Source organism: Microcaecilia unicolor, chromosome 13, assembly GCF_901765095.1.
Source record: "Microcaecilia unicolor chromosome 13, aMicUni1.1, whole genome shotgun sequence".
NCBI classification, from domain to species: Eukaryota; Metazoa; Chordata; class Amphibia; order Gymnophiona; family Siphonopidae; genus Microcaecilia; species Microcaecilia unicolor.
Window position 1 is genome coordinate 14,086,858 of NC_044043.1, and position 24,972 is coordinate 14,111,829.

Consider the following 24,972-nt stretch of genomic DNA (forward strand, 5'->3'; position numbering starts at 1 on the left):
CTTCAAGAAAAACTCCAACCTACAACGACATCACATTACATCCAGAGGGAGACTAGAACCCAACAACTTCTGGGATGCTGTACAGCCAAAACTGCCTGAAGGGAGAATAGTTGATTTAGAAATCAACTGGCCAAAAATTGGCACCGAGATCCTGGATCAAATAGCACCTCTTCGCTGCAAAACTAAATTGATAAGGAAGAGTGATAGATAGTTCGCTCCAGACCTCCTGAAACTAAAATGTGAATACATAGAACTTGAACGCAAATGGACTAAAGAGAAATCCAATCAATCCAAGGCCAACTGGTGAACAGCAGTCCATACTTACAAAAAAGCTACAACTTTAGCCAGAAAAGAAAATATTACTCTGAGCTGATCCAAAAAGGGGGATATAACATGAAACAACAGTTCTCCATTATCAACTCACTTACTACACCTTCCAGATCTGAAGAGCAAACCAACTAGTAACATATTTCCAAGAGAAGGTGAATAACCTTAGAACTGGACTCCCCTCCACCACCGACAAAGATTTTGACTCACTAGCGTCCCTGTCCCTCAAAGAAAACACCCCTGCAAACAGAATCTGGAAGGAATTTGACAACACCCAATGGTCTGTCTTTACCAAAGTATGCACCCTCTTGCTGCATACTAGACATCTACCCTCCTCAATTAATAACCCCCGCCCCACCAATATTCTGTGCCAGTGACCTCTCATGGATCGATCAGCAACTGTCACTAGGATTATTTCCCCAAAGTTTGGCTAAAATCATCATCACACCAATACCAAAAGAACCCAACCAACCGAGTGAACTGGTCTCCAACTACAGAGACCAGTTCTATTCTTTACTAAATTAATGGAGGAAATGGTAACCCTACAGCTCACTCACTACTTGGACCTGCATGATATCCTTCCACCATCTCAATCAAGATTCTGTGCACTCTTTAGCACAGAAACAGTTCTGAGCTCCATGCTTGACTTCTGTTAAGTGAAGGAAAAAGTGCACTATTACTTCAATTTGATCTGTCCTCAGTGTTTGACCTAATAGACTATACTAGGAACCTCGAAGAAATGAGAATCACAAGTAATGTTCTAAAATGGTTCAGAGGCTTCTTGGAAAGTAGATCATATAGGGACAAAATAAATGCAGACTTATCCCTAAACTGGAGCAACAGATGTGGGGTCCCTCAAGGCTCCCCCCTATCTCCAATACTGATCAATGTTTTTCTCTGATCCTAGATAAAAATGGCTTTCTCCACTACATTTACGCCGATGATATCTTGGTACTAATCCCCATACAATCAATTCTCAAGATAGACGTATCTAGGGTCCAAGAATGCATCAACCTACTAGAAAAATGAATGTGTGTTCACAGGCTAAAACTCAGTACTGAAAAAAAACAAATATATTTGCTTCAACACACAACCAGATCAAATCCCTAAATCAATCACCATCAACCAAGTGAACTTCAATCTCTTTCCTTCCGTTAAACTCCTAGGTGGCCAAGTCTCTGGAAGCACAAGTGAACACCCTGGTTAGAAAAAGGTTCCACCTAATGAGAAAGCTCCGTACCATTTGGAAGTACTTTGAAATCAGCCAATATGAACGGCTGGTATACATGCTGGTATTATCATCTCTTGATTACTGCAACCTAATGTACCTGGGCTGCACAAAAACCCTGCTCAAAAGATTTCAAACCATTCAAAATACAGCAATCAGACTAATCTCCAGGCTATCAAAATACGACAGTATCTCGTTTTCCTACATCAAACTACACTGGCTCCCCATTGAGGCGAGAGTGCTCTTCAAACTGGCATGCTTCCTCTTTAAAACACTGCAAGGATGATCCCCCAGCTACCTTCTAGCGCACTTTTGCTTTGCAACCTCAACAAGATCAAGGAGACAAGAAGCCACCAATCTCTTCACTTTCCCCGTATCAGAAGAGACTAGTGCTCTTCGACAAATCTCTTGCCATTCAAGCTGCCAGACTTTGGAAAGACATTGACAGAATGTACTCCCCTACACTAGCTTATCTCATGTTCTGAAAAAAGTTAATAGAAATAAAAGAAAATAAAACAGAGAAAGGAAAATAAGATGATACCCTTTTTTATTGGACTAAATACATTTTTTGATTAGTTTTCGAAGGTAACCCTTCTTCATCAGATCTTTAAAACTTTCCTATTTAAGAAATATGTATTGTAGTTAGACTTCTGCTTATCTCCACAGCCACTATTGTAATTCTCAGAGGAATGTTCTGATAACCACAAAAACCTTGTAAACCGCTTAGAACTGAAAAGGTATTAGTGGGATATAAGACCTTAATGTAATGTATTAGGTGCCGACAAATTAGCTGGTTTTGGCGTTGGTGCTAGCCACAGATATTCAGTGGCAGAAACCGGTTAAGTACCCCTGGATATCCATGGTTAGCCTCAGAGAAGTTGAAGTTGCTTTGAATATTGATGCAAAAGTGTATTTCTTAAATGTTGTTGCTGTTCCTTGTTAGTGACTGTCCAGAAGGGAAGCTGCAGCTGTTAAAGTGGAATACATTAGGAGTGGTGGGTATCTGGTCTCTGTAGGGCACCTCTCTTTTTTTTTCCTTTTCCTTGACCTTGGCCTCACCCTGCATCCTGGGAACTCACCATGAGAAAGGTGCTCAGACCTTCTGGTCTGTCGTGAATCGGCTTCCGCTGTCCAGCAATGCAGTTCTGTGCTGGAAATTCTGCCATGTCTTCCATAAGCTGCTTCGTGATGGACACCCCAGCGTAAGTACAGCCTCTTATACTCCCTCTATGTGTGTCCTGTGCCAGTTTGTGGGTTCCTGTCTGACGAGTGTAAGTAGGTTCTGACTCCCAATGTTTGTCCAGTGCCACAGATATAGAGCCTTTGATAAACTGTGCCCCTGGTTTGTTGGCTTGTATTTTTTTGCCAACTTTTTGAAAGATCAAAACCCATCCTCTGCCTCAACCCCAACAAATAATTTCAGGGAGGGCAGCAGTGCAGGCTTCAGTGCCTGAAGGCTACATTGAGGGCTTAAGAGAGAAAGTAATATAGGTTGCACTCTTCAGCCTCCATCAGTGGTGTACCTAGGGTATTTGACACCCGGGCCCGATCATTTTTTAACAGCCCCCCTCCAAAATCCAGTACCAGGCATACTGAGAATACAAAACGCTCAGGACCTACAGAGCAATTCTACCATACCATAAGCAGTAACTTTTACGAGTCACACAAGGGTGTACCTAGGAAAAGGCAGCATCTTAAACATTGCAGTGAGCACTAGAACATCAATTCACCTACTGTAAAACGAAACCAGTCAGAATAGTACAGATTGTCGATCCTGCACAGTCAATGCCAACAGAAATCCATGTCTTTTTCACAGTCACAGATACTCCCTATTCCACTATAGAATAAGTAACCACAAACTAAAAATAGAAATATTTAGACAAAAATGAAACCGAACCCCCAAGAAGCCAGACTTTGCGTACAATGCAACACCATAGAAACAGTGATAGTGATGTATGTCCCCTATTACTGTGCAAATTATGAAGATAGCAGATGTAAATTTGAAAAAAACATACCAATCGCTACTTTACAAATTAACAAATAGAAATAAAACAAATATAGAAAATAAGATAATACCATTATTGGACTAATACATTTAGCTTTCAGAGGACAACTACTACTACTTAACATTTCTAGAGCGCTACTAGGGTTACGCAGCGCTGTACAGTTTAACAAAGAGGGACAGTCCCTGCTCAAAGGAGCTTACAATCTAAAGGACGAAATGTCAAGTTGGGGCAGTCAAGATTTCCTGAATAGAGGTATAGTGGTTAGGTGCCGAAGGCGACATTGAAGAGGTGGGCTTTGAGCAAGGATTTGAAAATGGGCAGGGAGGGGGCCTGGCGTATGGGCTCAGGGAGTTTATTCCAGGCATGGGGTGAGGCGAGGCAGAATGGGCGGAGCCTGGAGTTGGCAGTGGTGGAGAAGGGTACTGAAAGGAGGGATTTGTCTTGAGGGTGGAGGTTACGGGTAGGAACGTAAGGGGAGATGAGGGTAGAGAGGTAAGGAGGGGCTGCAGATCGAGTGCATTTGTAGGTTAGTAGGAGAAGCTTGAACTGTATGCGGTACTTGATCGGGAGCCAGTGAAGTGACTTGAGGAGAGGGGTGATATGAGTATATCGGTCCAGGCAGAAGATAAGACGTGCAGCAGAGTTCTGAACGGACTGAAAGGGGGATAGATTGCTAAGTGTGAGGCCAGTGAGGAGTAGGTTGCAGTAGTAAAGGCGAGAGGTAATGAGAGAGTGGATGAGAGTTCGGGTGGTGTGGTCAGAGAGGAAAGGGCAAATTTTGCTAATGTTATAGAGGAAGAAGCGACAGGTCTTGGTTATCTGCTGGATATGCACAGAGAAGGAGAGGGAGGAGTTGAAGATGACTCCGAGGTTGCGGGCAGATGAGACTGGAACAATGAGGGTGCCATCAACTGAGGCAGAGAGTGGAGGGAGAGGAGAAGTGGGTTTGGGTGGGAAGACAATAAGCTCGGTCTTGGCCATGTTCAGTTTCAGGTGGCGGTTGGACATCCAGGCAGCAATGTTGGATAAGCAGGCCGACACTTTGGCCTGGGTTTCCGCAGTGATGTCTGGTGTGGAGAGATAAAGCTGGGTGTCGTCAGCATAAAGATGATATTGGAAGCCATGAGATGAGATCAGGGAGCCCAGAGAAGAGGTGTAGATCCCTGAAGAACTCCAACAGAGAGCGGGATGGGGTGGAGGAAGAACCATGAGAGTGTACTCTGAAGGTACGGTGGGAGAGATAAGAGGAGAACCAGGAGAGGACAGAGCCCTGGAACCCAAATGAGGACAGTGTGGCAAGAAGTAAATTGTGATTGACAGTGTCAAAAGCGGCGGATAGGTCAAGGAGGATGAGGATGGAGTAGTGACCTTTGGATCTGGCAAGGAACAGGTCATTGCAGACTTTAGATAGTGCCGTTTCTGTCAAGTGTAAGGGGTGAAAGCCAGATTGAAGCGGATCGAGGATGGCATGAGAGGAGAGAAATCTTGGAAAGGAAGGGTAGGAGGGAAATGGGGCGGTAGTTGGAGGGACAGGTAGGGTCAAGTGATGGTTTTTTGAGGAGTGGTGTGACAACAGCATGCTTGAAGGTGTCGGGGACAGTTGCAGTGGAGAGAGAGAGGTTGAGGATATCACAGATGGGGGGGTGACAGTAGGAGAGATGGTGTTAAGTAAGTTGGTGGGGATGGGGTCAGAGGAACAAGTGGTGCATTTCGGAGGAGGAGACGGTTTGGTGGTGAATTCGAGGTTGATCTTCTGCACCTTGTCGTGGAAGTAGTCAGCCAGTGATTGAGGAGAGAGTGGGGGGGGGGGGGAGCGGAGGGCACTTTGAGGAGGGCGTTAAGGGTGGCGAAGAGACGACGAGGGTTAGAGGTTAGACAAAACCTCCTTCCTCAGGTCAGTACAGTATACTGCTGTTACAGTATCCTGTCCTGACCTGAGGAAGGGGGTTTTGGTCTCCAAAGGTTAGTCAAAATGTATTAAAATTAGTCCAATAAAAAGATTACCTTATTTCTGTTTATAAACAACAGATACAATACTACTTTATTATAAAGAAAAAAAAATATTCACAGTTTGTTGTCTCTGGTTTCTGCTTTCCTCATCTTCTGCTTTCTCTCTTTCCCTTCCAACCACTGTCTGCTCTTTCTCTCCCTTCCATCCAGGGTCTGTCCTTTCTGTCTCTTTCTCTCTCTCTTTGCCCCCTCTTGTTAGCCCCCCAGTTCCATTCCCATTGTCCCACCTGCCCCTAGTTCCAGCCACAGCCCACTTCTCCCACCTCTCTCCCTTTTCAGCCCCCCCCTTCATTCACCAGCCCTGCATTACAGCCCCCCCTTTTCAGCCCCGTCACCATTCTCCAATCTGCCCCCCTTTCAGCCCCAGAAACATTCTGCCCCTGCTCCAGCCATAGCACTCAACCCCCAGTTCCAGCTCCCTTCTCTCATCTGAGCCCCCTTCTCCCATCTGAGCCCCCTTTTTCAGCCCCCCCCCCCCGAGTTCCAGCCCTAACCCCTATTTTATCTGTTAGTTCCAGCCACAGTCCCCAGTCCCCACCCTCAGTTCTCTTGACAGCCCCCTTCTCGTTTCTGCCACCCGGCGCCCTGCATTTTAAAAATCTTTGAATCAGCAGTGCAGCGCCAGCATGCAGCGTCTGTGAAAGAAGCAGGCTGCCTTGGGCCTTCCCTTACTGTGTCCCGCCCTCCCGTGATGTAACTTCCTGTTTCTGCAAGGGCAGGACAATGAGCGAAGGTCCAAGGCAGCCTGCTTCTTTCACAGATGCTGTGCTGCTAATTCAAAGATTAGATTTTAAAAATGCAGGGCGCTGGGCATCAGAAACGAGAAGGGGGCTGTTGAGGGCTATGAGGATGGGCAGGTAGAGACTGGGGACTGGAGGAGAGTCAATAGCGGCAGGGTTGCCAGGTGGAAAAATTTTTTCCCACCCAATCCAGCCTAAAAACAGCCCAAAACCCGCCCAAACTCAAACCCCGCCCTGACCCCCGCCCCCGCGTCATCACCCCGCCCCCGTCGTCACCGGCCCCGCCTCCCCCGTCATCGACCCCGCCCAGAATATCACTAACCCCGCCCAAAACGTCACTAACCCCGCCCCCTGTGGCCAAAAAAAACGACTGAAAACCGCCGAAAAGAAAAAAAAGAAGCCCAAAAAACCGCGACCCGCTGCAGGCAAAAATTTCCCGCGGCGGGTCACGGAAAACCGCCCAATTGGGCGGTAAAACCGCCCACCTGGCAACACTGAATAGCGGCGGCCTGAATAAGAGGGAATGGAGCAGTGGGAGCGGAGCACCCGTTTTTTATTTGTACTCGGGGCGGACTGCCCTTGATACGCCACTGGCCCCATTGAGCCACCGGCCTCTTCTCAGTCCATCAACATACGTATGCTCCCCCCGTACAGTATTAAATTCAATCATATATTCTGCATCCACAGAACCCCTTGGCCCCTTTCCCAACAAGGGGTGCAGAAAAAGTCTAGGACGTTTCCCCATAAAACTTGCCATACAAAAACAAATTCTGTTCTAACGTAATCTCGGTAACAGCTGGGCATATTGTAAAGTAATTCAAAAATCATCAAAAATTCACTTAGAGGCATATTTTCAAAGCACTTTGGGAGGCTAAGTTCCATAGGTTTCTATGGAACTTTGGGAGGCTAAGTGCTTTGAAAATATGCCTCTTAGTACTCAAATGGTAGATCTGCTCTACATTCTAACTTCCAAAACTCACACAACAAGGACCCAACCTGGGAAAAAGGCAGCACCATAAATATCGCAGTGGGGCCTAGAACGTCAATACCAAACCTTTCCCCCCCCCCATTAAAAAGAGCAGTGGTTCAGCCTCTCCTAAAGAATGGCCTTGCCCAGGACAAGTTGAAAGTTACCATCAGTATCTAACATCCCATTTCGAGGAAACTTTGTAGAACAGTCTGTGTTCAGCTCAATGATTTGGTTAGAAAAGAGAAACTAGCTAGAGCGATGCTAGTCTGGACTCGGACCCAGATATGGAACAGAAACAGCCCTTGTATCTCTGCTAGATGATTTTCACAGAAACTGAGACGGGATTTGCCTCGGTGTTAGCATTGCTGGATTTCTCAGTAGCTTTTCACACAGTGGAGCACAATATCATGTTAGCATGACTGACAGAATCAGGTATCGGTGGCACAGTGCCTGGTTTAGATCCAATCTATCAAATAGGCAACAGTCCATGTAGTTTGGCAGCACCTCGTCGCCACCAAGGACCCTGACCTGCGGGGTACCACAAGGATATCACCTTTTCATTTATTATCTACCTCAAGCCATTAGCCGAGCTGATTTGATCGATGGATACTCGGCTCTGTTTCTACCCAGACGATCTACAGCCCTGAATGAATTGACTACCACCAATGGGCTAAAAACAACAAACTTTGCCTGAACCTAAGTAAAACTGAGTTCCTGTAGGCCCTCCTCCCCTGTGTCCATCTGCCTTCTGAGTCTCTGTTTTCCCATTTCTGTCATTTCCCTCTGTGTGCTTTTTTGCCCACACAGCCACAACATCTCTCCTCCAAACCTCCCTGTCCCTCCCTTCCCCATGGCCCATATCTGTCACTGGACCACTCTTGAGAACTGCAGCGGTGATACTAAGATCAGAAGACAGTACGTGACCTTCTGTCTATTCTGCCCTCTAGGACACAGACTACCTGTTTCTGTGCAGGTGGGATGCCGCAGAGCCATCAGTGTGTGTCTACAGATAAAAGGTACTTTCCATATCATCATGCTGATCAATCCATAAACTGGTGGGTTGTGTCCATCTACCAGCAGGTGGAGATAGAGAGCAATCCTTTTGCCTCCCTATATGTGGTCATGTGCTGCCGGAAACTCCTCTGTATGTTCTCTATCTCAGCAGGTGGTGGTCACACATAGCAGCAGCTCTGGCTAGGTCTCCAAGCCTAATTCTTAGGTTTTGTTGAGTACCTGGGGTTGAGGGCTCTTCTTGAGCAAGTGCAAACCTGGTGGTGCCAGGTCCCTCCTTTTCTTCCCCCCTCCCGCTGGCTCCGTTAAAAAAAAAAAAAAAATTTTGAACGTCCTTTAAGGGCATTTATTTCAACGTTTATTTCAACGTTTATTGCAGCTGCTCACTGGGACACCAGTTCGTTACAGCTCGGAGCGAACAGCAGGTAATTTTTACCTTTTGTAGCGGGCAGGGGGTTCCCCGATCGGTCTCCACGTGGCTTATGGCGTCGGAGGGCGAGGGCGCGAAGAATCGCTCCCCGGACCGTGTGGGCGCGTCTAGCGGGAATGCGGGGGTTTCAAAGCCTGAATCGCCTTTTTTGGGTGTCAGTTTGGAGTCCGGTCAGTGTCCCGGTTCTTCCTCCGGTGCGGCGGTTTTTCCCGCCATAAGCGCCCATCCCCTGCTGCTCGCCCCCTCCATTTTGGCCGGCCACTCTGCTCGGACAGCTTCTTCTTGGGCCGCCCTCGAGGTGGGAGACGTTAATGCTATGGTCACCCTTGATTCGGGCGATGGCAAGAAAGCAGCAAAAGTTAAACGCCGTTCTTCCCGCGCGGCTCCTTCTCGGAGTTTCGCACCGGACGCCATTTTGGATGCGCAGCATGTTTCTCCACCGCTCTTGCGAGCGCTGGTTGAGGGTGTGTCTAGGGCTGTGGCCCAGGCTGCAGAAGTGCACAGTTTGGGGGGTTTCTCCCCTGAGTTCATTTTGCTGCTGCATCAGGCTTTTCTTATGCAAAACGCTGCCCCTACTCCCCTGTCTGATAAAGGGGTTGAGGCCTCCGGAAGCAAACGCCCTCGGGTGGATTTCCAGGCCCTAGAGTCCTCTGATGTAGATGAGGGGAGCGTATCTGAGTTCTCCCAACGGTCCTTTGGGGACTCCTTGGAGGAGACGGATTCCCGCTCGGATGGAGCGGATGACCCCTCTGCAGCGCGGATCTTTCGCTCAGAGGATTTGCCCAACCTGTTAGTGCAGGCCATGAGCATTTTGAAGATTTCCTCTCCAGAGGACGTCTCTCCCTCAGCCTCTGCTGGCTCTGCCATTATGCTGGGGACGAAGCGCCCGCCTAGAACCTTCCACGTGCATGATGCCATGCACACCTTAATTTCGGCTCAATGGGATTTCCCAGAAGCGAGCCTTAAAGTGGCTAGGGCTATGTCCCGCCTCTATCCTCTGCCTGAAGGTGAACGGGAGGCCTTTCTTTGGCCTACCGTGGATTCTTTAATCACTGCGGTGACTAAGAAAACGGCGTTGCCGGTGGAAGGTGGCACGGCCCTAAAGGACGCCCAAGACAGAAGATTGGAGGCGACTTTAAATTCGTCCTTCGAGGCGGCGGCTTTAAGTTTGCAGGTCTCAGTTTGCGGCTCCTGTGTGGCCAGGGCGTGCCTGATGATTGTGCAGCGGGCTTCCCCCTCAGATCCTTCCTTGAGGGCTGATTGGCCGGCCATGGAATCGGGCTTGGCCTACTTGGCAGACTTGCTGTATGATGTCTTGAGAGCCTCGGCTAAAGGTATGGCTCAGACAGTCTCTACACGGCGCTGGCTTTGGCTGAAGCATTGGTCTGCTGACCACGCCTCTAAGTCTCGCCTGGCTAAGTTGCCTTTTAAAGGCAAGCTGCTCTTTGGGGTCGAGCTGGACAAGATTGTGACCGATCTCGGCACGTCTAAGGGCAAGAGGTTACCGGAGGTCAGGGCTCGGGCCAGTGGTGCCTGCCCTGGTTCCTCCAAAGGACGGTTTCAGGAAGCCCGTCGGTATCGCCCGGGCAAGTCGGGCTCCTCTGCCCCCTCTTCCTTCAAAAGGAACTTCTCCCCCAAGCAGCATTCCTTTCGCAGAGACCGCCGTCCCGGAGGTGCCTCCTCCGGTCCTCCCCCAGGGTCTCGTACCCAATGACGGGGCGCTGGTCCATGGTCCAGAGCAGATTGGAGGACGCCTATCCTCGTTTCTGGGCGAGTGGACCAGGGTAACTTCAGACGCTTGGGTGCTGGAAGTCATCAGAGATGGCTACAAGCTAGAGTTCTGCCGACCCTTAAGAGACAGGTTTGTGCACTCTCCCTGCAAGTCTCCGCTCAAAGCTGTGGCAGTGCAGCAGACTTTGGACAATCTGATCCGCCTGGGTGTGGTCGTTCCGGTGCCAGAAGATCAGCTTGGCAAGGGACGTTACTCCATTTACTTTGTGGTACCAAAGAAAGGAGGTTCTGTGCGGCCTATCCTCGACCTCAAAGGGGTCAATCGGGCCTTGAAAGTTCGACACTTCCGAATGGAGACTCTGCTCTGTTATAGCGGCAGTGAAGGCAGGGGAGTTCCTGGCATCCTTGGACATCAAGGAAGCTTACTTGCATATTCCCATCTGGCCTCCTCATCAACGCTTTTTGCAGTCCTGGGCCGACACTTCCAGTTCAGAGCCCTCCCGTTCGGGTTGGCTACTGCTCCGCAGACCTTCTCCAAAGTAATGGTGGTCATCGCGGCCTTCCTACGCAAGGAAGGAGTACAAGTCCATCCTTATCTGGACGACTGGTTGATCTGAGCCCCCTCTTATGCAGAGTGCGGCAGAGCTTCAGACTGGGTGATTGCTCTTTTGAGCTCCCTGGGGTGGATCATTATCTGGGAGAAAAGCCAGCTGCGCCCGACTCAGTCCCTGGAGTATCCGGGAGTTCGTTTCGACACCCAAGTGGGCAGAGTGTTCCTGCCAGACAATCGGATTGTCAAGCTTCAGGCTCAGGTGGACCAGTTCCTAGTAGCCTCTCCTCTTCGGGCTTGGGACTATGTGCAGCTGTTGGGCTCTATGACGGCCACGATGGAAGTAGTGCCCAGGGCCAGGGCCCATATGAGACCTCTACAGCACTCTCTGCTGCAGCGATGGACTCCAGTGTCGGAGGATTACGCTGTGCGCCTTCCCTTGGATCCAGCAGTGCGCAAGGCGCTGAGCTGGTGGCTGAGGCCAGACAAGCTGTCCGCAGGAATGCCTCTTTTGACCCCGGAGTGGGTTGTCGTCACGACGGACGACTCTTTGATGGGCTGGGGAGCCCACTGCTTGGGAAGGACAGCGCAGGGGCTCTGGTCTCCTGCAGAGGCAAAGTGGTCTATCAACCTCCTGGAACTCAGAGCCATTCGGTTGGCGCTTTTGGAGTTTCTCCCGGTACTGATGTTGAAGCCAGTACGGGTCCTGTCGGACAATGCCACGGCTGTGGCCTATGTCAATCGCCAGGGAGGTACCAAGAGCGCCCCTCTAGCCAAGGAGGCCATGAAGCTATGCCAGTGGGCAGAAGCGAACCTGGAACAGCTGTCGGCGGCCCACATTGCAGGAGTCATGAATGTCAAGGCGGACTTTCTCAGTCGCCATACCTTGGATCCCAAAGAGTGGCAGCTATCTGCTCAGGCGTTTTTGGACATCACGAAGCGCTGGGGCCAGCCGAGCCTAGATCTGATGGCGTCATCGGCCAATTGCCAAGTGCCGCGCTTTTTCAGCAGAGGACGGGACCCTCGATCTCTGGGAGTAGATGCTCTTCTCCAACAGTGGCCGACACAGGAACTTCTCTATGTGTTCCCGCCCTGGCCCATGTTGGGCAGGGTGCTAGACCGGGTGGCAAAGCATCCGGGCCGGATAATCCTGGTGGGTCCGGACTGGCCTAGACGTCCCTGGTATGCGGACTTGATCAGGCTCTCAGTGGATGGCCCTCTGCGGCTGCCAGCGGAGCAGGACCTGTTGCATCAGGGTCCCGTGGTGATGGAGGATCCCTCCCCCTTTGGTCTTACGGCCTGGCTATTGAGCGGCAGCGTCTGAGGAAGAACGGCTTCTCAGACAAGGTCATCGCCACTATGCTGAGAGCGAGGAAGCGCTCTACTTCTACTGCTTACGCCAGGGTTTGGCGTACCTTTGCATTGTGGTGTGAAGCAGGCTCTCTTTCTCCCTTCACTGCTCCAATTTCTTCAGTGTTGGCGTTCCTGCAAGAAGGTCTGGAGAAAGGCCTGTCGCTCAGTTCCCTTAAAGTCCAGGTAGCGGCTCTGGCTTGCTTCAGGGGTCGCCTGAAGGGTGCTTCCGTGGCCTCGCAGCCAGATGTGGTGCGCTTTCTCAAGGGAGTTAATCACCTGCGCCCTCCTCTGCACTCAGTGGTACCTGCGTGGAATCTCAATCTGGTGCTAAGAGCCTTGCAGAAGCCGCCTTTTGAACCCTTGTCGAGGGCATCTCTGAAAGACCTGACGTTGAAAGCAGTCTTTTTGGTGGCTATCACTTCAGCCAGAAGAGTTTCCGAGCTCCAGGCGCTATCATGTCAAGAGCCCTTTCTGCAGTTCACTGAGGCAGGAGTTTCTATTCGCACAGTGCCTTCCTTCCTGCCCAAGATTGTTTCTCGCTTTCATGTGAATCAGCAGCTCTGTCTACCCTCCTTTTGTAGGGAGGACTACCCAGAGGAGTACTCTGCTCTCAAATATCTAGATGTGAGACGAGTCATCATCAGATACTTGGAAGTGACCAATGATTTCCGGAAGTCGGATCATCTGTTTGTGCTGTTCGCAGGTCCTCATAAGGGTCTGCAGGCTGCCAAGCCTACAGTAGCACGATGGGTCAAGGAAACCATTGCAGCAGCTTATGTGGCCGCGGGGAAGGTGCCGCCTATCCAGCTGAAGGCTCACTCCACTAGAGCACAGGCGGCCTCGATGGCAGAGGCCGGGTCCGTCTCCTTGGAAGAGATTTGTAGGGTGGCAACTTGGGCATCGGCTCATACCTTCTCAAGACATTACCGCTTGACTGTGGCTGCTCGGGCGGAGGCCCGGTTTGGAGCTTCAGTGTTGCGGTCAGGGATTTCTATGTCCCGCCCTGGGTGAGTACTGCTTCGGTACATCCCACCAGTCTATGGATTGATCAGCATGATGATATGGAAGGTAAAATTATGTATCATACCTGATAATTTTCTTTCCATTAATCGTAGCTGATCAATCCATAGCCCCTCCCAGATATCTGTACTGTTTATATTCTGGTTACATTTCAGGTTCAAGTTTAGTCTTCAGTTCCTGTTCAGGAGGACTTCGTGTTCAAGTTTTTTCAATTGGATTCTTCAGGAGTTGAGACGATTTTGTGTTACAGTGAGCTGCTGCATTCCTCTCCCCTCCATTTTACGGGGCTGGATTGAGACCTAAATTCTGCCGGCGCTCCCTCCCGCTTCGTGCGGCTGTAGGGCAGCTTTGTACCCCTCCCGCTTCGGCGATGTTAGAGTCAGTCAGCTCCTCCCGCGGTTGCAGGATAAGTACATAAGTACATAAGTACATAAGTAGTGCCATACTGGGAAAGACCAAAGGTCCATCTAGCCCAGCATCCTGTCACCGACAGTGGCCAATCCAGGTCAAGGGCACCTGGCACGCTCCCCAAACGTAAAAACATTCCAGACAAGTTATACCTAAAAATGCGGAATTTTTCCAAGTCCATTTAATAGCGGTCTATGGACTTGTCCTTTAGGAATCTATCTAACCCCTTTTTAAACTCCGTCAAGCTAACCGCCCGTACCACGTTCTCCGGCAACGAATTCCAGAGTCTAATTACACGTTGGGTGAAGAAAAATTTTCTCCGATTCGTTTTAAATTTACCACACTGTAGCTTCAACTCATGCCCTCTAGTCCTAGTATTTTTGGATAGCGTGAACAGTCGCTTCACATCCACCCGATCCATTCCACTCATTATTTTATACACTTCTATCATATCTCCCCTCAGCCGTCTCTTCTCCAAGCTAAAAAGCCCTAGCCTTCTCAGCCTCTCTTCATAGGAAAGTCGTCCCATCCCCACTATCATTTTCGTCGCCCTTCGCTGTACCTTTTCCAATTCTACTATATCTTTTTTGAGATACGGAGACCAGTACTGAACACAATACTCCAGGTGCGGTCGCACCATGGAGCGATACAACGGCATTTTAACATCCGCACACCTGGACTCCATACCCTTCCTAATAACACCCAACATTCTATTCGCTTTCCTAGCCGCAGCAGCACACTGAGCAGAAGGTTTCAGCGTATCATCGACGACGACACCCAGATCCCTTTCTTGATCCGTAACTCCTAATGCGGAACCTTGCAAGACGTAGCTATAATTCGGGTTCCTCTTACCCACATGCATCACTTTGCACTTGTCAACATTGAACTTCATCTGCCACTTGCACGCCCAATCTCCCAGTCTCGCAAGGTCCTCCTGTAATCGTTCACATTCCTCCTGCGACTTGACGACCCTGAATAATTTTGTGTCATCGGCGAATTTAATTACCTCACTAGTTATTCCCATCTCTAGGTCATTTATAAATACATTAAAAAGCAACGGACCCAGCACAGACCCCTGCGGGACCCCACTAACTACCCTCCTCCACTGAGAATACTGTCCACGCAATCCTACTCTCTGCTTCCTATCTTTCAACCAGTTCTTAATCCATAATAATACCCTACCTCCGATTCCATGACTCTGCAATTTCTTCAGGAGTCTTTCGTGCGGCACTTTGTCAAACGCCTTCTGAAAATCCAGATATACAATATCAACCGGCTCCCCATTGTCCACATGTTTGCTTACCCCCTCAAAAAAATGCATTAGATTGGTGAGGCAAGACTTCCCTTCACTAAATCCGTGCTGACTTTGTCTCATCAGTCCATGTTTTTGTATATGCTCTGCAATTTTATTCTTAATAATAGCCTCCACCATCTTGCCCGGCACCGACGTCAGACTCACCGGTCTATAATTTCCCGGATCTCCTCTGGAACCCTTCTTAAAAATCGGAGTAACATTGGCTACCCTCCAGTCTTCCGGTACTACACTCGATTTTAGGGACAGATTGCATATTTCTAACAGTAGCTCCGCAAGTTCATTTTTTAGTTCTATTAATACTCTGGGATGAATACCATCAGGTCCCGGTGATTTAGTACTCTTCAGCTTGCTGAACTGACCCATTACATCCTCCAAGGTTACAGAGAATTCGTTTAGTTTCTCCGACTCCCCCGCTTCAAATATTCTTTCCGGCACCGGTGTCCCCCCCAAATCCTCCTCGGTGAAGACCGAAGCAAAGAATTCATTTAATTTCTCCGCTACGGCTTTGTCCTCCCTGATCGCCCCTTTAACACCATTTTCGTCCAGTGGCCCAACCGACTCTTTGGCCGGTTTCCTGCTTTTAATGTATCTAAAAAAATTTTTACTATGTATTTTTGCTTCCAACGCTAATTTCTTCTCAAAGTCTTTTTTTGCCCTCCTTATCTCCGCTTTGCATTTGGCTTGGCATTCCTTATGATCTATCCTGTTACTTTCAGTTGGTTCTCTTCTCCACTTTCTGAAGGATTGTTTTTTGGCTCTAATGACTTCCTTTATCTTACTGTTTAGCCACGCCGGCTGACGTTTAGTCTTTTTTCCCTTTTTTCTAATACGTGGAATATATTTGTCCTGAACCTCCAGGATGGTGTTTTTAAACAGCATCCACGCCTGACGCAAGTTTTTTACTCTGCGAGCTGCTCCTTTCAGTCTTTTTTTCACCATTTTTCTCATTTTGTCGTAATCACCTTTTCTATAGTTAAACGCTAGCGTACTTGATTTCCTAGTTTCACTTCCTTCAATGCCAATATCAAAACCGATCATATTATGATCACTGTTGTCAAGCGGCCCTCGTACCGTTACCCCCTGCACTAGATCATGAGCACCACTAAGGACTAAGTCTAGTATTTTTCCTTCTCTTGTCGGCTCCTGAACTAGCTGTTCCATGAAGCTGTCCTTGATTTCATCAAGAAATCTTATGTCCCTTGCGTGTACAGATGTTACATTAACCCAGTCTATATGCGGGTAATTGAAATCCCCCATTATTATTGTGTTGCCCAGTTTGTTTGCGTCCCTGATTTCCTTTAACATTTCCGCATCCGTCTGTTCGTCCTGGCCAGGCGGACGGTAGTACACTCCTATCACTATCCTTTTCCCCTTTGCACATGGAATTTCAATCCACAGTGATTCCAAGGAGTGTTTTGTTTCCTGCAGAATTTTCAATCTATTTGATTCAAGGCTCTCGTTAATATACAATGCTACCCCTCCACCAATCCGATTCACCCTATCACTACGATATAATTTGTACCCCGGTATGACAGTGTCCCACTGGTTATCCTCCTTCCACCAGGTCTCAGAGATGCCTATTATATCTAATTTTTCATTTAGTGCAATATATTCTAACTCCCCCATCTTATTTCTTAGGCTCCTGGCATTCGCATATAGACATTTCAAACTATGTTTGTTGTTCCTAAGTACATCATGCTTAGTACTTGACAGTATTAATTGGCAATCTTTTGTCTGATTTTTATTGTTATTTAAGGATACCCGATCTACTACAATCTCTTTTGCAACCTCACTATCAGGATACTCTATCTTCCCTGTTATGGTGATATCTTTGAAAGATACCTTATCCCGAACCATGCTCTTTTGAGCGACTGTCGGCCTTCCCCCCATTTCTAGTTTAAAAGCTGCTCTATCTCCTTCTTAAACGCCGATGCCAGCAGCCTGGTCCCACTCTGGTTAAGATGGAGCCCATCCTTTCGGAATAGGCTCCCCCTTCCCCAGAATGTTGCCCAGTTCCTAACAAATCTAAAGCCCTCCTCCCTGCACCATCGTCTCATCCACGCATTGAGACTCTGGAGCTCTGCCTGTCTCTTGGGCCCTGCGCGTGGCACAGGTAGCATTTCAGAAAATGCTACCCTGGAGGATCTGGATTTCAGCTTTCTACCTAAGAGCCTAAATTTTGCTTCCAGAACCTCTCTCCCACATTTTCCTATGTCATTAGTACCCACATGTACCAAGACAGCCGTCTCCTCCCCAGCACTATATAAAATCCTATCTAGGTGACGCGTGAGGTCCGCCACCTTCGCACCAGGCAGGCAAGTCACCAGGCGATCCTCACGTCCACCAGCCACCCAGCTATCTATATGCCTAATGATCGAATCACCAAGTACAACAGCTGTCCTAACCTTTCCCTCCCGGGCAATATTTGGAGATATATCCTCGGTGCGAAAGGATAGTACATCCCCTGGTGGGCAGGTCCTGGCTACAGGAGTACTTCCTACTTCACCAGGGTGATGCTCTCCTTCTAGGAGACCTTCCTCCTCCAAGGTAGCACAGGGGCTACCTGACTGGAGGTGGGACTTCTCTACAACATCCCTGTAGGTCTCCTCTATGTACCTCTCTGTCTCCCTCAGCTCCATCAAGTCTGCTACTCTAGCCTCAAGAGAACGGACACGTTCTCTGAGAGCTAGGAGCTCTTTGCATCGGGCACACACATATGACACCTCACCAATTGGGAGATAATCATACATGTGACACTCAATGCAAAAGACTGGATAGCACCCCTCTCGCTGCTGGACTGCTGACTCCATCTTAGTGTTTTTTGAGTTTTTCCGTAATTTAAAACTTGCTAAAGTATTAAGGATATCAGCCTATCACTAACTTACAGTTCCTCCTTTAAACCCCAATCTTCAAGTTCCGAAAGCACAAGCCAGATCCCCCCGCATCGGCGGGTGTGGTGTCCCTCCCCCGCTCCGCGGGGATGAGCTGGACGGATTTCCCTCCCCCACTTGTGTGGGGATGAGCTGGGTTGATTCCCCTCCCCCGTTTCGGCGGTGGTGAGCTGGGCAGAGTATCCTTTGTGGGTGTAATTCTCAAAGTGCTGAGTCCTGCGGATGGAGCTTTGATATCGACATACTGAGGAGTTTCCGGCAGCACATGACCACATATAGGGAGGCAAAAGGATTGCTCTCTATCTCCACCTGCTGGTAGATGGACACAACCCACCAGTCTATGGATTGATCAGCTATGATTAATGGAAAGAAAATTATCAGGTATGATACATAATTTTACCATACTGCCTTCTGGTCTTATAGCTGCAATAGGTCTTGGGGTGCTCCAGTGGCAGGCATGGGACCAGCAGAGGAAGGAGAAGGTTGGGAGGGAATATCAGACCAAGTAGAGATTCAAACCATTATTAACACACACATTACTGATTGGCTGAAGGAAAATAAACTCATTCTGAACTCCAGTACATCAAAATCTTTTTGCTGGGCAGGATAAGAGAACTTTTGTAACACCTATTTATAAGTACATAAGTATTGCCATACTGGGACAGACCGAAGGTCCATCAAGCCCAGCATCTTGTTTCCAACAGTGGCCAATCCAGGTCCAAGTACCTGGCAAGATCCCAAAATGGTACAATTCATTTTGTGCTGCTTATTCTAGAAATAAGCAGTGGATTTTCCACAAGTCCATTTTAATAATGGTGAATGGACTTTTCCTTTAGGAAGTTATTCCAAACCTTTTTTAAAACCTGCTTAAGCTAACTGCTTTTACTACATTCTCTGGCAACGAATTCCAGAGTTTAATTACTACTACTTATTACTTATCATTTCTAAAGCACTACTAGATGTACGCAGCGCTGTACACTTGAACATGAAGAGACAGTCCCTGCTCGACAGAGCTTACAATCTAATTAGGACAGACAAACAAGAGATAAGGGAATATTAAAGTGAGGATGATAAAATAAGGGTTCTGAACAAGTGAATAAGGGTTAGGAGTTAAAAGCAGCATCAAAAAGGTGGGCTTTTAGCTTACATTTGAAGACGGCAAGAGATGGAGCTTGACGTACTGGCTCAGGAAGTCTATTGGTGCAGCAAGATAAAAGGTTGAGTGAAGAAATATTTTCTCTGATTTGTTTTAAATGTACTACTTTGTAGCTTCATTGCATGCCCCCTAGTCCTAGTATTTTTGGAAAGAGTAAACAAGTGATTCACGTCTACCCGTTCCACTCCACTCATTATTTTATAGACTCCTATCGTATCTCCCCTCAGCTGTCTTTTCTCCAGTTTGAAGAGCTCTAACCCCTTTATCGTTTCCTCATAAGGAAGTCGTCCCATCCCCTTTATCATTTTTGTCGCCCTTCTCTGTACCTTTTCTAATTCCCCTATATCTTTTTTGAGATTCAATGACCAGAATTGCACACAGTGTTTGAGGTGCAGTCGCACCATGGAGTGATACAAAAGCGTTATAACGTCCTTATTTTTGTTTTCCATTCCTTTCCTAATAGTACCTAACATTCTATTTGCTTTCTTAGCCGCCGCCACCACACACTGAGCAAAGGGTTTCAACATATCATCAACGATGACACCTAGATCCTTGGATGGTGACTCTTAATGTGGACCTTGCATCACGTAGTTATAGTTCGGGTTCCTCTTTCCCACATGCATCACTTTGCACTTGCTCACATTAAACGTCATCTGCTGTTTGGATGCCCAGTCCCCCAGTCTCGTAAGGTCCTCTTGTAATTTTTCACAATCCTCTCAAGATTTAACAACTTTGAACAACTTTGTGTCATCAGCAAATTTAATTACCTCACTAGTTACTCCCATCTCTAGATCATTTATAAACACGTTAAAAAGCAGTGGTCCTAACACAGGCCCCTAGGGAACCCCATTATCTACCCTTCTCTATTGAGAATACTGACCATTTAACCCTACTCTCTGTTTTCTATCTTTTAACCAGTTTTTAATCCACAATAAGACACTACCTCCTATCCCTTTGCAATACCCCAGTCCCATTAGTTCATACTATTAGGATTCTTGGAATAACTTTAGATAGTGCAGTCAGGTTTGGATTGCAAGTGTCTCAAGTAGTACAACATTCTTTCTATAAACTTCAATTAGTTTGCTCTGTTTGGTCCTTACTTCACCCCTTAGTGCTCAATATATTGATACGTTCCCTGGTTATTAGTTAACTGGACTATTGTAACTCACTATGTAAGGGAAAGATCTACATCGTTAACAGTTCAAAACACCACCATAAAAATGAATGAGAGCAAAAAGATATGATCATGTAACTCCGCTCTTGAAGCCTGCTCATTGGCTTCCACTGACTCGTAGGGTAACCTACAAATTATTCCTGCTGGTCTTTAAAATCCATAGTTCTGGTGAACCATGTTATCTTTGATACCTTATCTCTCTTCCAGAGTGCTTAGGTCATCCAACCAAACATATAGGGAAATCAAATATTTTCTATCCAAGGCCCCAAGCTCTAAAATAAGCTGGCCCGAACATCTAAGAATGCAAATCTCACTTGATCTCTTCCAGTTGGATCTTAAGACTTTCTTATTTTCAGATGCCTTTAGCTAGACTTCTAATCTCCTCCTCTGCAAACAAGGGAAGCGGGTTTCTGACTACACAGCCGTTTTACCTTATGTTCTCCCCCCCCCCCCCCCACCAGATTTTCTTGAATTCAGTATTAAAACAAGGGCTTGTGTTTGCCAGTGTTGATACTGGAATCATATTACAGGGTAATGGGAGGTGGCCTTCCCTGCCTGAGGTGCTGTACTGCTAGTGACAAGATTGCAAGGCAGTTATTGGAGGAGGACAGAGCTGGGACCGCAGTCTTTCCAATGCTGACACTTCAGGGTAGTACTGAAGAGGAGCTGCTGTCCTTCCAGTGCTGATGCTGCAGGGAAATTTAATTTTAATTTAATACACTGACCTATAGCCTGTCTGTACAGAGTAGGTTGCATGTGTAACCCATCACAACCTTCTCACCCAACTTCCCATCCCGTCCTTACCCTTAAAAAATAATTAGATAAAATAGAACACAAGATGCCGGAAACTGCCTAACATTTTTCATGTTGCTGTTCCCCCCCCCCCCCCCCCAACACACACACACACACACACACACACGTAGTCAAACAATTTCTCCCTGCTAATTTCTAATCCCTGGATGGAAAATATACCAATAGAGCAGTTAACTTATTCATGTTCAGTATCCAAATCGACAAAATGATAAAGGGATGGAAACTCCTCTCGTATAAGGAAAGGCTAAAGAGGTTAGGGTTCTTCAGCTTGGAAAAGAAACGGATGAGGGGAGATATGATTGAGGTCTACAAAATCCTAAGCGGTGTAGAACGAGTAGAAGTAAATCGATTTTTTACTCGTTCCAAAAGTACAAAGACTAGGGGACACTCGAGGAAGTTACATTGGAAATACTTTTCAAGCAAATAGGAGGAAATATTTTTTCACTCAACGAATAGTTAAGCTCTGGAATTCTTTGCCAGAGGATGTGGTAACAGAGGTTAACGTATCTTGGTTTAAGAAAGGTTTGAACAAATTCCTGGAGAAAAAGCTCATAGTCTGCTATTGAGACAGACATGGGAAGCAACTGCTTGCCTTGGGATTTGTAATATGGAGTGTTGCCATGATTTGGGTTTCTGCCAGGTACTTGTGACCTGGCTTGGCCACTGTTTGGAAAACAGGATACTGGGCTAGATGGACCATTGGTCTGACCCAGCATGGCTACTCTTATGTTGTTATGACATACCTTTTCCTCCAAAAGACAACATAGAAGATACTTTGGGCGCATGCAGGTTTATCTTAAATATTACTGCCACCTCCCCTCCTTTCTTTCGTACTCATACCTGATGTAGGATGGTAGGCTGCACCAGGCAGACCTCCGAAAACACAGGCACATGAGCATCAGGTAACCATGGTTCAGTTAGCAATAACACATCCAAAGCAAAGTCACTCACCAAATTCTCAATCATTAGTCCCTATTGAACTATGGAACTTCTATTTATATATGCACACTTCAGATCACCCACCTTCTGCACCCCCCCCCCCCACCCCATTCCTAGGAACGTAAATTAAGTTCTTCATATCCATATAACCTCTCTTCACCCCCCCCCCCCCACCTCTGACAAACCCTGCCTTCACACCAACCATTTCCTAAAAATACAGGCATCCCCCATTCTCCTCACCAGACCCATCCTCAAACTCCTCCCTAACACCCATAATCCACCCCACCTCACCATCTTCAATAAAGAGAACCACACAAAACGCAGCAAAACTGACATACAGCAACTCTCATCGGTGTTTGATAAAGTCCCGCTGAGGTCACACAGAGGGGCATGCCTCTCCAATGTAACACTTGAGGTGTAATTCCTCAGGTCTTCAGCATCCCCGCTGATGATGTCATGTACTGAGGTGGGGCCAGCTGAACATTCATCTCCAATCTGCACAGTCCCAGACAGCTCTGAAGTAAAGTGCTTGAGCGCAGGACAGTAGAATACTACTCACAATGATAAGAAGAGCCATGCGAGACGCTTGCTTCGTCAGAGCTTCAGCAGTAGGACAGGGGAGCTGCTCCTCAGTTGCTAGAAACATCCTTCCAGTGTTGACTCTGCAGGGTGGTTTTGGGGAGCAGTCGCTGCAGGGTGGAGTTGCTGTCCGAGCAGCCAGTGTAGTGGTGGGAGGTACTGTCTTTGCAGGCGAATCACTAAGGGTATTATTTCAAGAAGATTATAATGTATGGGTTAGGGGTTAGGAGTTAGTGATGATGTTACAATTGATTATTCATTGATTAATAAGAGATTTTTTTTCCTTCTCTATTACTGTATAGTCTGTCTGTAAATTGCCGATAGCCGGGAAAGCAAGTTCTTAATAAACGTGAAACTTGATATTGATTTTATATAGTACTTTTATGCTTGTGTAACATTGTTTGTGTATTGTGAACTGTTTAGAACTGATCGGCAGAATAAAAGTAGCTAAATCCATAGCTGTCTAATTCCCTGTATCTCTACATTTAACCTTTTCGTGTGTTTACCTTGGATTGCTAAAGTATTCCCTTCAAGCGCTTCAGACAGCAATGAATTCAGCTGTGAAATTCTTTCCCGTTCTGAATATATTTCTTCTAGTCTGAAACGCTTGACACGGTTACCAGTGCAGTGGAAGATACTGTACAAGTTGTTGACTGTTTACCAAGATTCAGCTTCTTACCTGAAAACTGTGGAACAGTGGCGTTACGCCATCACAATGTTTTCGATCAGCGCATCGGCATATGCTGGTGACTCCGGCCTTGCAACATTTGCACCTGGAACTCACAAGGATGGGTACTGTTTCCATTCGTGGCCCTATTGAACGGAACAGCCTGCCATTGTGGCTCGAACTTAAGACCTGCAAGCCAACATTTCGGAAGCACCTAAGAGACCTTCTTTTGTTTAAGGCTTTTTCTTGTCCTATTTAAGTGATGGATTTTTGATACATCTTGGTCTTGCTGCTTTTGTATTTTTGTGTATTGTATGTTTTATGAATGTTTTTTACTGTAATAAATCTAACCTGATCTAGTACTGATGCTTTCCCCTCTCTCTTTGGGTATGGGTTCTCGTAATCTCCTTCCTCTTCTGATGGTCTTCTCTCTCTTCCAGTCTCTGATGGTCTCTCTGGTTGCTGTTGGCAGGTGCTAAAAGATTCCCTACGCTATAAGAATGAACTGGGTGATATGAGTCGGATGTGGGTGAGTTGTTAATATCACTTTTTACAGCATTTATATCATGTCCTCTATAGAGTGCCTTATAGAATGCAAGTTAAGAATCAATGATACAAAATTCATTGGTAGCTATTTAGATTATTACAAAACATTGTGGTAAAAGACATATGAAAGGAGAAGTAGTGTGTTCACACGATGTGGGAGAATGTGTCTGCTCATCTGCTGTACATGGCTGAGCAGTGGCGTAGCTATGGGGGGCCTGGACCCCCCCAAATTGGCTCTGGGGCCTCTGGTTTGGCTGGTGAGGGTCCCCCACCCCGCCAGCTGAAGTGTTTGTCCCACATTGGTTTGCTGCATTGCCTGCCCTCAGTTGCACCATGCACGCTCGTTTTAGTGAAACTGAGCATGCGCGACATTTCGCACGTGCTTAGTTTCATTAAAACGAGCACGTATGGCGCGACTGAGAAGAGTAGGGCAGGCAATGCGAGACCAGCGGGGGACAAACACTTTTAACTAGCAGGTGTTGGGGACCCCTGACAGCCAAGGTATAATAATGCGGTGGCACCGGGGAAGCGGGCCAAAATGTACCCTCCACCCCATCGAGGTCTGGCTACACCACTGTGGCTGAGTACAGATATTTTAAAAAATTGCTGTGAAATGGGTAGTACTATTGCTAGAAGACTTCCATCTGCAGAATGTTGATTGGATAGCCCAACTGCGGTGTCATTTAGGGCTAGATTCTATATAGGGCACCTGAAAAATGCACACAGTAAAAAATACGCCTAGGCGTATTCTGTGAAGTATGCCTAAATTTTGTAGAATAGGCTTAAATTTCCACATGGGATATAGAATACACCGAGCACCTCTCCACGTGACCAAATTCGGTCACGTCCATTTAGACCATTTTTTACTTGGCGTAGATCCGATTCCTAAATTTGACGGGTATTTCTCACTCCTGCAAAGCCTGCAGAGAGGTGGGTAAATGTGGGATACAAATGCAGTAAATCAAACATATAAACGGCGAGTGACCGTACTCACTCGCAAATGCGCAGTAGAGACCTTCTCTGCCCCGCCCCCACGTCAATACGTGATGACGGGGGGCGGAACACAGAGGGTCTGTACTGCGCATTGCTGAGGGAGGGACACCGCCGT

The 24,972-nt window shown here is 47.3% G+C and overlaps 1 protein-coding gene across 2 annotated transcripts in view; it reads left to right on the forward strand.

Annotated features, from left to right (window-relative positions):
- Window positions 1-24,972, forward strand: part of HIP1 (huntingtin interacting protein 1) — a 320,025-nt gene that overhangs the window by 64,263 nt on the left and 230,790 nt on the right. For both annotated transcript variants that reach the window (XM_030222554.1, XM_030222555.1), the window contains exons 3-4: window positions 2,615-2,757; window positions 23,791-23,847. In XM_030222554.1, coding sequence (XP_030078414.1) covers window positions 2,615-2,757; window positions 23,791-23,847 — 200 coding nt within the window. The remainder of the gene's footprint in view (window positions 1-2,614; window positions 2,758-23,790; window positions 23,848-24,972) is intronic.